Source organism: Opisthorchis viverrini, assembly GCF_000715545.1.
Source record: "Opisthorchis viverrini unplaced genomic scaffold opera_v5_113, whole genome shotgun sequence".
In the NCBI taxonomy this organism is placed as follows: domain Eukaryota; kingdom Metazoa; phylum Platyhelminthes; class Trematoda; order Opisthorchiida; family Opisthorchiidae; genus Opisthorchis; species Opisthorchis viverrini.
Window position 1 is genome coordinate 10,461 of NW_008751767.1, and position 13,939 is coordinate 24,399.

Below are 13,939 nucleotides of genomic sequence, written 5' to 3' on the forward strand. Positions count from 1 at the left end.
CTGTCTCGTCAGCAAGCGGTTAGGGTTAGCCACTAACTGAAGATAACACACTAGTCATAAGGTTGCTGAAAACCCTTCGACAGCTCACGGCTGGCTTCGACCTTCTTGGAGCTTATCAGGTAGGAGCAGTCCTCAAGCTTCCCTCGGTAACTGTTTTTATACGCACAACTCAGGATTAAACTGATTTACTCAACCTGTTTCGGTATCTGCAGTAATTTTCAAATGCGTCTACGGACTAATCGTACACAACCTTTCCACCTGCCTCCACTTAGATTCCACCTGCACAGCTACATGCATATGTTGGTACACAAATCGGTGAACACACTGTGTCAACACAGGTACGGACTGCGCCGCGCCCAAACACCTAGTTGAGCTGTATCCTGGCTACCGAAACACTCCTAACAGGGAGGGGTTTCAGATGAAACCACGAGTCCACACTCAGTCAAACGCCCTGAGGAAAGCAGAACAAGATCCTTTTTATTATTCAAACTGAGCAACCCTTTTCCACACTGTTGAACACCAGCTCGTCAGAAATGGAACGTGATCAACTAATGAGGTCCACTGACAGAAACTAAACCCCCGGTAAAGAATTGACTAGCTACTTCCGTTCGAAATTTGCATGAAGTCGGGGCGGAACACAAGTATAATGGCTGAAATAAGATTGAATAGTGAGATAAACAGCTAGACCTGGTTAGTGAATTAGTCAGCGGGGAAACATGGATGACTAGCCGCAAGTGGAACCCTAATGGATGCTGTGACGTGGTCTGGAGGGCTATTGAGCGACTGAGCCGATCGATACGTGTTACACGACCAAGGTAAACTCAGCATTGATACAAATCGTTTTTGACAGCACAGTACGGGGTCACGCAAATAAATTGCGGCCGCTTGGGGTGTATTTAAACAAGCAGTTCGATCGGTACTCGCAGTCTATTGGCTACTCGGTAGATGACGTGAAACGACTTGCTCGGATTGTTCACGTGACCGGTCTTAATTAGGTCTGACGCAATTGAGCTTTGGGTTGGTTCTAGGAGAAGAGATGCTCATGCCAACTCATTCGCCATTCACGATGCGTCGCTAACCCAATGAGCGCACCCTTGTCTTTATGGATAACCAGAACTTTGTCACCAAAATCGTGACCTCGGATGGGTAACTACGGGGGGGGGGGCGGCTGTTCATTCCTTAAAGTTGTTATATCTTAACAAATAATCTCTCTGACGAGCCCACGATACACACAAATGCGTTACTCACATGTGCTTTGCAAGCTGCCTCATCGGATTTCAGGGATTGCACTGTTGGTGCTAAAAGAAAGACAGATGAAAAACAAGAGTAGCTGTTTGGATCGATATTGACGGCAATCCGTATGATTATATCACGAGAAGATTCAATAGCATCACCATCGACAGTATGACATCGTGTTCAACACCGATGCTTCACTGCCGTAAAACCATGATTTATTCGAAAGCCTTATTGTAAAGAAAAGAGTAAAGGTAGATGGGGAAGGGACTCAATGCTAGTTTACTACAACAAACAATCTCTCTGACGAGCCCACGATACACATAAACGCGTTACTCACATGTGCTTTGCAAGCTGCCTCATCGGATTTCAGGGATTGCACTGTTGGTGCTAAAAGAAAGACAGATGAAAAACAAGAGTAGCTGTTTGGATCGATATTGACGGCAATCCGTATGATTATATCACGAGAAGATTCAATAGCATCACCATCGACAGTATGACATCGTGTTCAACACCGATGCTTCACTGCCGTAAAACCATGATTTATTCGAAAGCCTTATTGTAAAGAAAAGAGTAAAGGTAGATGGGGAAGGGACTCAATGCTAGTTTACTACAATCCTTCTGAGGTGCCTACAACTCCTGACATTCACTCAGGCAGTCTGGATAGAAACGGGAAACAATAAAGTCATTGACATCGATCAGTTGCCATATCTTGTAGTGCCTCCAACCAGGCGCAATGGGGATCACGCGGTCCCTTTCCTGAGAGGCGAGTCGCACCGACGGCAGTCAGACCTTTCGTAATCCATCTCTTAGGAAGTTAAATAGAACGTTCTAGGCCGGCAGATTGGTCAAATACTCTCAAACACCAACTCAAAAACGACGGAAGAGTTTCAATTCTACTACTGTCAGTGACTAGGCATTCTTTGAAACGTCGTAGTCGGCTGTCTACTCGACCATGTGTTAATTCCACGAATCTGTTCTTAGACCCCAAAGACACCTACACAATGATTCGGCAGCAATAAATGTTGATACCTTCTCGTTTAACAAGGCATCGGCTGCAAGTGGTATCAGTGACTAGGAAGGTTTTTGAATGGTAGCGGACGAGAAGACAGGTTGCAAACTGGTTCGCTCACGACAAAAAACAGCTTGTCCGAACAAGGAACGCCCATTGGAGTCCCTGCACGGAAAAACTGCTGGATATCTCACAAGGTATGCAATACCACTCCCTGCTTGTGCCATTATGTGAACGCCGTTCAATAGAACTCGCGTCCTTCCTGACCGAGGAAAGAAAACTACTGCTAAAAAGCAGTTGGCATCCAGAAAACCAATCACATCGAGGGGAGGCAAAGCACAACGCAAAACAAATAACAAACAGACCAATGAACGAGTGAGAAAGCAGTCTCTTCATTAGCCAACCGCTTCGACAGACAACAGGAATTCTTCGAAAGCTATATGCAGGCAGGTAGCTAAGGAGTGAGTGCCCACCAAATCTCACGCTGATGGGGTCTCGTCGTTTCGTGACGAACTGGTTACAAGTCGATTGGTGAACAGATCCACCTGATCAACAACCGATAATGTGGTAGCCAGCCTCTTCACCCCTACGCAAAAGATAGCAAAAGTAGAGTGAAATAACTTGGGTGGAGAGCATGCTTTCAGCACGTTTTCGCCAGCTGATTAGACCGCAGAGCTAGACAAGGAATGTAGTCCCACCAGCACTGGAATGAGGAATTATCGTGAACGTGACTGGCGAATGGAAGTTTCGGAGGACAACATTCGATTATTTACATCGGCCCTATGAGCGTTTTCTAACTGGATGCTTTTGAAACGAAACTGACGCGTCCTTCTTCTGAGAGTGGCAGTCAGAGAAGTTGAACAAACCATGACTCGTGGATGTTGAATGCATACAGTGGAACTACCAAACTGGATGTATCTACGTGCCGCTCATTTTCACACACTCAAGAATGTAGAAACAGGCTTTGCCGTGTTGCCTCGGAACTAGAATTAGGTCCAGGCAAACCAAGGTAGGAACTTACTTCGTGGAAGTAGTAGTTTCGGTTTGTAACAGGACGACTTGTTGGTGTTGGTTTCCTCGGACTGGCGTCTGGCAATTGTGGGCGCACTATGTGGAGAAAACACACATCATAGTCAATATAATGGTTAGGGTTGTGTCATGTCGTGCGCGAAAAGCTAAGAAGCACTGTATAAGTGCTGGATACTATTCATACCCCCCAACAATGAGCGCACTGAAGGTTAGCGAGACCGATTACCCAGAACTATATTAGCTCAATATCCGTGACTCGACCGGTTTGCCGGTTTCCAGGATGATTACTTCTCAGGGAGAAGTTTCTGGGTCATTCATGGTGTTCTACTTATGAGTAAACCAATTTTTCACGGTTGCAATGACCCGGAGGACTATGCGACAAATGTGGTCTGCCGACTTATAAGTGGTCAGATTGGACAACCAACGCGAAAGGTAGTGAACATAACCAATAGAAAATCTTTGAATAACACAAGACGCTGTGTTGTTATTGAATTTTCAAACTGCCTGACAATTCACACCCCAAAGCTACCGGAGTCCATTAAAGGCCAGTTCTCGTAATGCCGCGATCTCCCCAAATTGACTATTGTGTATATGCATTCCTTCTTTTCAAAATACCATGTGTCCGCTTCACAATAGATTTCTATCTTCAAACTGAGGTCACTTCAAATTGGGGGCAGCCGCCTTTCTTGGGGGAATTACTCAACATTGGAACATCATAAAGAGACCGAAAACACCAAAGACTATGCAATGGCTTCTAGAACCTCCAGGAAAACTATCGCATGCGAGGCTGCAAGCCCAAAGTAAACAATTTTGTCAAATCAACTCACCTTCCACCGGGAGCTAATGTTGACGTGAGTGACGCATAGCTGTGAGAAAATAAAAGCAATATTCTCAAGGGTCATATCGGCAATCAAAGTGAATAGTTATCAGACGCACAAATATGGGAGTACAGTGCAATGAGACATGTCACAGGCTATTCTGTGTGTGGCTCTTCGCTACATTACTGCTCTAAATAGTATGCCTTCTTTGTACAACCCTCACAGTCGTTCAGTCGCCCCACTAACCCGTGCATATTCCTCAAAAAACCCAAATAAATGAGCGAAATACACTCATTTGCAAACTAATTTGGTTTTGCGAGAGACTCACCTGAAGCCCAACTGAATCTCTCGTTTATGATGTTTCCCGATAAATGTTTCCAAATAAATGTCTCGTTCCCTGCCGTTGAAAAGAAGAAACGCTGTTTCTTCTCATTTTTCCCAGGGGTGCGTGAATTTGGAATTTTCTCTCAACTCGTCATAATCTACAGGTTTCCAAGCTTATTGGCTGTTTTTTCCGTGTGTTGAGCTCCTTTTTCAGGATACACGCTGTTTCCTGGTCTTATCAAAATCGATGCGAATCACTAGTACAAAGTTTCCGAATATGGGCTTCCTTTTCACTATAAACAATATTTTTTGCAATAAAGTGTGGACAACAAGTCGATTCCTTTTTCCCAAAGATTCCTTTTATCTCTGGTGAAATAGGGATGAATGATTGACTGACTGATTGATTGATTGACCGATGAAGAACAAACAGCAGGTTGATCGCGGACATTTGTGACTTGACCTTAGTTGCTCTGATTCACAGCAAGTGATCCGTTAGGCAAACAAAAATCACATAGGTGTGTGGTAAAACTCACCTGGTTACCTTCGTTTGACTTGGAGAACACACCCTCATTTATGATAGAGTTAGCATAGAAGCGCCAAAATGGCTGAAATGGAGAAAAGCGCGGAGTTGAAATGGGCCACTTGTAGATGTTGAGTTACATTTAGTTGCCACAAGCCAGTAGAATACATCGTTGTCCCAAGAGTCTGCAACCCATCTGAGGTGCTAAAGGCAAGTCCGCTCCAAAAGTGCACTTCTGACGCCGTTCAGGGACGTGCTTGTCCGAAGCATTCTTTAGATTAGTAATCTTATGAAGGAAGACCTTGCAGAGTAAGATGGAGGGAAACTAGCAAGCTATGAGACTCAGGCGCGTTCTTTGACTCGTTTAACTGGTTCTTTTTCTGGAGCGATGAGAGAAAACCGCTAGACTATGACTGTCTCTACGGAAAGAACTTCTTCTTGGGAGGTTTTTCCCCAAGCAGTAATGCCGCGGTGCAGATTAGGGTGCAATTTCCGCAGCCGCTCAACACAAGTCGGATTGTGCCAGTTACACTGTTTGAGCTATAGAATGATCAGAAATCTGTACGGTTCTCGCTGGCCATGCCTTTTGTCCATCAGCCATGATCTTGCTAGTCAGGCGATAACGAGATAAAAGCTGCGTTTCTTACCAATGCCAGATAATTATTGAGATCAGGCGGAACACAGATAAATCCCCTCTCTTTCTATGGCAAATCCCAAGTTTCTGTGGCTTCCATCCAGAAATCCAGATATCCGTATTGGTCGGCTAGTGGGCATCCACGTTCTAAGATCGTTCCGTCTGATGCTTGGCCCGTATTAGTGGAAAGGAATTCACGCATTGAACCGTGGATGACAGATAACGCATTCGCAAATTATCTGGCAAAGTAATCTCTCCCCAATAGTGACTCCCTGAAGGTGAAACCAGATATACCAGTGGATTAGTCTGTAAACATTGGTGATCAAGCTGCCTGATGCTTCCGTATTTGTCCGCAAGATATGCCTGCGGTCCTGCTGTAATCTCCTGTGAGAGGGATCAGGGTTCTGTCATAAAACCACAGTCACAGATGTCATTGTTCTGCGGACAGTGCTGGCGAGTTTCGTAGTTGAGGCCCATTACAGCCAAAGTCAAACATTCAAATCGGACCGCGACATCCTGGTGTTGAATTAGGTTTGATACACAAGCATTGGTGGGTTTCACCGAAATGAGGAGCAGGCGTTGTGTAGCTCCAAAAAATGAATTTTTTCAAACTGATTTGTGGTGGGGTGGCGGGTATGTCACAGACGCGGAGAGAATCCGTCGGAGTGGAGTGAATCAACTCAGCACTTGAAGGGAGGTTGCCAAATGACGTTGAACTGGCGCCAGAAAATAATTCGTTGTTACGTAAGCTAAACCGATTCTCCGTCAGTGTAATTATCCTGGAGAGTAGTGTAGATTGCGCAGGTGTCATGACACACCTGAAAATCCTGTCAAACGTAGCCATTGTCATCGTCAGCTTCGACAACAAGTGGTCCAATGTTGAATACTGCCGTCAAAACTGTATTGAACAGAGTAGGCATCACCTGACACCCACACAGAAAAAAGATCCAAAACACTGGTTGACCTTGTGTCCTTCAGAGGAGCCTAACCTCTCTTTCTGACATGTCAGCACATTTGTGACGGATTAAGAATCACGGGAACATGCAAATTATTGAATAAAAGGATCGCAGTGTCGTGTGAGCCGGCTTTTAAACCAGTCTCTATCCGCAAACGTGTCCTCTAGCTTACCTGTGTGCTTGTGATGAACAGAGAACGCGCTTCAGCTTGTTGTTCACACGACAACAGACTTCTACCGAATCCGCCTAAGCTTTTGCTGAAAAAGATTATCGATTAGTAATCGATCGGTACACGTAGAAAAAAGTGTGTTGGCAGCATTTTCAAATAGTCTGTTAAAGTTCCACTCAAGTTTTTTGTACTCTTCGGTCATTTCCTCTTCATGGACGCCTTGTACTTTTTTACTTTTAAATTGCACGGGTTTTGCAAGAACAAGTTCGAAACCATCTAAACCAATTGTTTTAAAAAAAAAGTGGCGAATGGACGCAAAAAATTAGGCATGAGTCATCGTCAACCGAGTAACTCCTGATTCCCTGGCAAGCTTCAGAGCTAAACAGGTAAGGCTCTGAAAGGGCTGGTGATCCCGTCTTGAGTCAACTGACTGATCTCCAGCGTTGCTGACCGTAAGCCAGACAGGTGGATCTGTCAAGTGTGTCGGTAAGAGAGCAACTGAAAGGCAGAAACTCATCGAAAGGAGCCAAAGAGTGACAGCGACATATTGTACCTATTTCGCGACCAGCAAATAATGCATATCAGGGCCACGGAAGATCAAACACAGGGTAGATCACACACCTCAGCAGCAAATAGCCCGGTCCCAATATGCCAGCAAGTATCGCAACCCAAAATAAACACAGAGTACCATGAAACCTCAACTCCTTCAAAAGACTATTCGGAAAGCCCCTGAGTCTCAAGGCCACAAGAGGCTTGCTATAGATTGGACATTCAGATAGCCAATCCGGAATGCGCGAATGTTCAACCAATCACTCGACGCGGTCCGGGCAGCCCGGACTCATGGTCAAACATCTGCTTGTTCGTTGCAGTTTAGGATACGAGGTTACACTCGTTGAAAACACATTCACCTATGTTAGGCCCACAGCCCATTTAACTCTTTGGGCTTGTTTCGAGACGTCAGCGGACCGTGTTAGAATTGCACTGTCTGTCGTCCATCGGCGGTTGCTGTTGACTTGACAGCGTTCCAACTATCCACAAGTCGAACGTCGTTCCGCCTAGGTGACTTCCACTGGCTGAAAAATCAACACACCACATTTATAATGGCACTCACATACGAACACCTTTCCTACCTCTCAGGAACGAGTGTGTGCTGAAGGAGTTTCCCTTTCTCAGCCTACCGCTGACCACATCCCCGGCAGTCCCTGCAGCCAAACGACAAAAATGGAGATGTTCAGATGTTCCAAATTAGAATGAAGGTTCTTCATGATGGTCGACGGCAGATGTCAGGAAAACACAAGAAGACTCACTTTTGTCGCAGCGTCGGCCGACCGAGGAAATTACATTTGACGGTCCATATGAATATTTGCGCAAGATTCAAGCAGAGGATCGAGGAGGCAACGGGCTTCATACTGGAACCGAGCACGTTTTGCAACTGACGGTCGTGAGATTATCCATATGTGAACTGCCCACAAGTATGCAAGCTTTCTTGCACGGTTATCGTGCTCGGCCCGTCTTCACAAATGCCGCGTCGCGTTTCCATCCGCCGACTGAGTTACTCTTCGGATGAAGTATGCATTCGACTGGGCTTTCACCATACTTATTTCTCTTCATAACTGGTATAGATATTCCTGAATCGATTTTCTGTCACGTGTCAACCAATACAACGTGACTTTGGGGAATCCACTGAGACGCATCTTTTCCGCCCTCCGAGGGACCAAACTACTTCGCAGTTAGCGAATATACACTCATTTGCAAACTCATTTGGTTTTCCGAGAGGCTCACCTGAAATCCAGCTGAATCTCTCGTTTGTGATGTTTCCAGGCAAATGAATGTGCTGCACCAGGCCGCCTCATATTTCAGTCGCTACGATATTCGAGATATCACGATACATGTATACTTTGTAATGTACTACTCATAAGGTTGCTGAAAATCCATCGACAGCCCACGACCGGTTTCGCTCTTCTTGGGGCTCATCAGGTAGGTGCAGTCCCCGGGTTTCCGTCAACCTTATGTTCTACTTGAAACCAAATTGCACGAAATTAGCGATGTTGCGTTGCTGTTTTTGGATGGCCTCAGCGGATTCGCAAAGGGGTAAGTAGAAAGCGGGTGTTTGATCGTTTTTTAATCAGCACCATCAATTACGGTGGCGAAGTAATGTGATAAGCATGTCTGAACACCGTCCATTGAAACCAGTGTGCCAACTTCAGAATGGCAGGAACCACGAGTTTGATAACATATGAGTTGGCAGAAGGGCGTGTGTTTGGGCGTTGTCGGTACAGTACACCTTCCACCACCCGTGACCCGTCCTGTTTTTGGCTGAAGACATTGCAAGAAATGGCAGCTGATCGCAGTCAGTGGCGTTACGGTGGTCAGTTTCTTCCCAGATTGTCTGACTGAGCGCTTGCACCTCAGAATGCTTGATACAGATCAGTAAGGGGTCCCCTCCACCACCCAATCTTTTTACTCTATGACTTCAAATATAGATAGATGAGCCTTATGGTTGTACGGCAGTGAAACACTAGTGTCAACACTGATGCTACTGTCTCTGATAAATCCTATCATGAAGAGGAGTTCTGAGCGAAGTCATCGTAGAAGAATACTAGCGACAAAACATGGGTTTTGAATGGACTTTTATGCAACTTCTGTTGAATCTAAACTCTTCATAATTTCACTAGGAATTTCATCCCGCAAATACAGTCTATTTTGAAGTTCCAAAGGGCACTCTATGGTTGCGGTCCCATGACTGTTGAAAACCACATCAGTAGTGCATAACTCACGTATCTCTAGGTGGATTCGAACCCGCAACCTAACCCGGGCTATCGGTCATAGGTGAGGTCGTTCAACCTCGGATGGCTGACAACTGTGTGATTAAATCGTATCCAAACAAGACAGCGCCGTTTATCTTTCAGTCACACGAATCTCAAAACTTGGCACAGCCCCAACGTCTGCCTGTGTCGTATTGGTGTAAGGCTTGACCTTGGAAAGGTCACTCGCCATATCAGGCGCTACAAACACTCAAGTCACGTAACAACTCCTGTCCCACTTGCTGCAACCTTAGCTGACAACATGTGCGCTACAGTTTCCCATCCATTTTTGTTCATGAGGCTACAATCTGCGTCACACGCCAGGCTTACTAACTTCAGCACATCAGTCGAGTTGTATTCCTGTTCGTGCAAGTATCGAACACGAATGGACGTCCCTCTCTTCACATTGCACACAACCTAATAGGCGTGCAACTCGGCCCAAAATGATTCGCGCGCACAGGACAGGAAGTCAGCTGAGGTCCACAAGTCTCCACGGCCAACTACGGAACACGTGTAGCAGCTATACCGCAAAGAAGATAAGTTTGGCGTCCGGAACTCCACTCTGGAACTCTGAACAGTTGTCCTCAAATGACAAGTCACTTTTTGGCTTATTCCACTTTTCGCAGTGTATCTATTTTTATCAAGTGCACCTAACTTTTTCAATCATTCTGGTAAAACAGACATTTGTCAGTGCTTGTCACCTGATAGTCAACTTCATTACGTTACAACCAGATCACTACTAACCTCTGCTGGTTGACGGTCTGACTATAGGAATAACTGGTGTCGGGTGGCGTCAAAGAATTCGTAACTGGTTGACTGGAAAATGAAGTTGGGTCCGTTCTAGACGCGTTTAGAAATATGTGAATATGAGAAACGCACTACTTACATGAACTGGTGAGGCATTTCTAGTTGCGAGGACACGCTAAGCTAAACTAACTGATGTCACAATTGAACGCAACCTCAAAATCCAGGAACCCCAAGATCGTGGATCGTCTGTACATGCGGCACCGGTTTGACCCCAGGCGGAATGCGGAGAAGTGATCGGTGAGGCCGATCAAAGTCCTGTTTTCGATTACAGATTAAGCCGATGAAGAGCTAGTGACATTAAAAGCCTTGTTTCGTCAAGAGTCAAATAGACCGCAATATGGTTACCTTAGTTGCTCTGAGTACCTTATAGTTCCCTGCGATGATCTCGCTTTCCTAGGATAAGCGTACCTAGATACGATAGCCACTGACCGAGGAATTCGGTCCTGTTATTGGACGAGAAGGTGATGTCCCGAATTTCTGTTTGATCTTGAGCAGGGAGATGTACTAATTTACCAGTAGAATTGAAGGAAGCGCAATGTGCACAGTTCAAGTTTCTGTCACAGACCGATAGTGGATGGTTAAATGAACCGTTACGCGAAACATTCAGCCTAACGACCAAGACGGTCTCTTTTATACTGGAGTTCAAGGAGGCCTCGTTGAAATAAGGTCACTGCGCACGAGTCAACTTGAAAACAACCTTGGAACGTTTCTTGCTTTTTTCAGGCACTTTTTCGAACATTCCAGCAGCAAGTACGCTCAATATCGTCTACGGTATGATTGTGTATCGAATCACACTCTGATCGTGACCGGATGGAATCGATTTTCGGGCTTCCTGCAAAGCCACAACCTTTACCCTTGCCCCAGTGCCTGGAAGAGACTTCGCTCACGATGTTTCATGCTTACAAAGGTTAGTAACTGAAAGCTGATCACCATTCAGGCACTGGGATAGGTGGTTCTAATACACTTGTTTGATATTAGGGTCCAAATGCCAACCGTAGTGTGCTCCTCAGGAGAAAGCCTAAAATCAAAAAGAAAATCGGCAGCAGATGAGTACAAAACAAAATTCATACAGATATTCAAAAAAAACCCACAGGCAAAGGCCGCACCATCATTAACCGATGGTCGGTCCATGGTTAGTTCGTTCATAGGAACAATGTGCTCGGACGGCTTCCGATATCCCGGAAGCTGGCACTATAAAAAAAAAGTAGTTCTTGGATGAAGCTGTTGTGAAAAAGCATCTGGAATTTTATAAAAAATACCTTTGACAAAACCACGGGGTCGAATTCTGTCAAAACATCGGATGAGAAACAATAAGGCATCGAGAGAACTCTTTTACTTGNTGAGACTCTTCAAGGACATTGCCAAACGAAGCGCAAAGGGGGCATTGGAACGGGCATCTTGTGAAACAAAGCTACTTCCGGATACTGTTGAATGTCATACCGCCCCTAAATCACCAGGACTTTGCAGTCACAGGCAGGAAGAGAGCAATGGGACAGTCAGTCTAAATATGGACCATTGGGCTCGAGACAACTCAGTAGATAAGGCGTAAATCTACTCACCGGAAGGTTCATGGTTCAAACCGAACCTCGACATGATCACTGCCCCAGTCTAGGCTTGGGTAACTTAGCAGTATCCCAGCCGTCGTGCTTTCTTCAGGTGGCATGGCAGCCTGTGTTTCTTATCATGGATCCCTTTAGACAAAATGCGTCAACGCAGAGGGCCTCCATCGTGCAAGCAAGAAAGAGGTTTTTCTCAGCTTATTTCGAAGCACGAGTGACGCACAGGCAGCCTATTTTGTGGGGTTCTGGAAGCCATCACCTGATTTGTAGGTGTCTAAAGCTATTGCCCTCGGTACCGAACGCACCCGACGAAGACTCCTCTTCAAAGATAACGAGATTTTCACACCCCTAATGAACCGAACGAGACCGGGCCGAAAAACACCTTTTCAACAGACGTTGAGCTGCCAAATGGCAACTCTCATCAATCTAATATCTGAAATTGTTCACTCCGACACGTAGGTTTGCAGGTGGGCAAGTTTGTGACGATAAAGATGGACTACCAAGTGAACACGGATCATGACTGGAACCAGCTCACTTTGTTTCAAGGCCGATGTTTCTTGGTCAGCCGTTGAACGGAGAGAGATGAAGACAACTTTCACCTGCGTCTATGTTTATGGACAAGATCTGAGATGCGTTTCTGCAACCTGATCTTTGTGAGTTCTGCTCACTATTCTACACGATCCAATGTCCCCCCAGCTTCTGAAGGCCATTCACAACATGATAAAGCCAGCTCATGAGCAATCATTCCTTCAGGAGCGGAATATCGCTACATGTACAATGCGGATAGAACCAAATCAGTTTTTTTGAACAGTGCTCAACACAAGTCTCATGTCAAGGGGGAAGTTCACCAAAGAGAGCCACCAGGAGATTGCCAGTTTTCGGAGGAATATGGTCACATGATAGAGACTTTTGAATGTAATGTAGCGGGATTATCAACCCATTTGCTCGATCATTTGAAAGACTGAAGAATTCATTGCATTTGATATTGTCTGGAGAAGCCTTAAATGAAATAAACTGAGTGCTTCTGGAGGTTGGGGACTATGCAAAAAAGCCTGAAGAACACCTCAGAACAGAGGCGTTAAGTCCTCCCGATAAGTACCACTTATCCCCGACTTTACTGTATTTCGGGATCAAGTTGAACTTTTACATACCGGGTCGGTTAAGGCAGTTAGCCGCGCTACGTTTTGCACTGCATTGCTTCGATTTCCATCTACTAATCCTAGGACCTCGTAAGTAGCAAGCTGACGATCGATCTTAGTTTAGCGGAATGATTGTTGCATTGGGATTTTTTGTGGGGTAGTCGACTTTCTAAACTTTCTCATATCTTTCTAGTTGGCCTTGATCGAGTTTTATTAGCATGACTTGACCATCAGGACTCAAAGGTGGTCTGTGAAATCATCAAATTGATTAGACCATTATAATGATGCTTCGATTTTAAATTTAGGTAATCTTGAAGCAGTCTCACAGCTTGATCGGTTATAAAAGCTCGAAAACTGGAAACATCACAAACGAGAGATTCAGCTGGGTTCCAGGTTAGTCTCTCGCAAAACCAAATTAGTTTGCAGATGAGTGTATATTCGCTAATTTCGTGAAATTTGGTTTCAAGTAGAATATAAGGTTGACGGAAACTCGGGGACTGCACCTACCTGATGAGCCCCAAGAAGGGCGAAACCGGTCGTGGGCTGTCGACGAATTTTCAGCGACCTTATGAGTAGTATATTACAAAGATATAAATGTACCGCGATACCTCGAATATCGTGGCGACTGAAACATTAGGCGGCCTGGTGCAGCACATTCATTTGCCTGGAAACATCACAAACGAGAGATTCAGCTGGATTTCAGGTGAGCCTCTCGGAAAACCAAATGAGTTTGCAAATGAGTGTACTTCGCTAAGGTCGACAACTCCTTTTGATGGGAAGAAATTGGGATTAATTGGTCACACTGAATCACTGTCTTCTCTATAAACCGTGACTTGCATTTTCAATGAGAGATTACGTTGACGGTTCTACGAACCTGTTCGGTAAATTCTCAGTTCATGGAGGTAAACCGGCTTCCAAAAAGCGGTTGGATGAGA

At 45.3% G+C, this 13,939-nt stretch overlaps 1 protein-coding gene across 1 annotated transcript in view; it reads right to left on the minus strand.

Annotated features, from left to right (window-relative positions):
• The window catches only part of T265_13837 (hypothetical protein), a gene marked incomplete at both ends in the record, with an annotated part of 10,962 nt that extends 5,975 nt beyond the window's left edge, over positions 1-4,987 (minus strand). The window contains 4 exons of the mRNA XM_009170815.1: positions 1,574-1,623; positions 3,267-3,352; positions 4,102-4,140; positions 4,950-4,987. Of these exons, the coding sequence (XP_009169079.1) occupies positions 1,574-1,623; positions 3,267-3,352; positions 4,102-4,140; positions 4,950-4,987 (213 nt within the window). The remainder of the gene's footprint in view (positions 1-1,573; positions 1,624-3,266; positions 3,353-4,101; positions 4,141-4,949) is intronic.
• Positions 4,988-13,939: the final 8,952 nt, after the last annotated feature.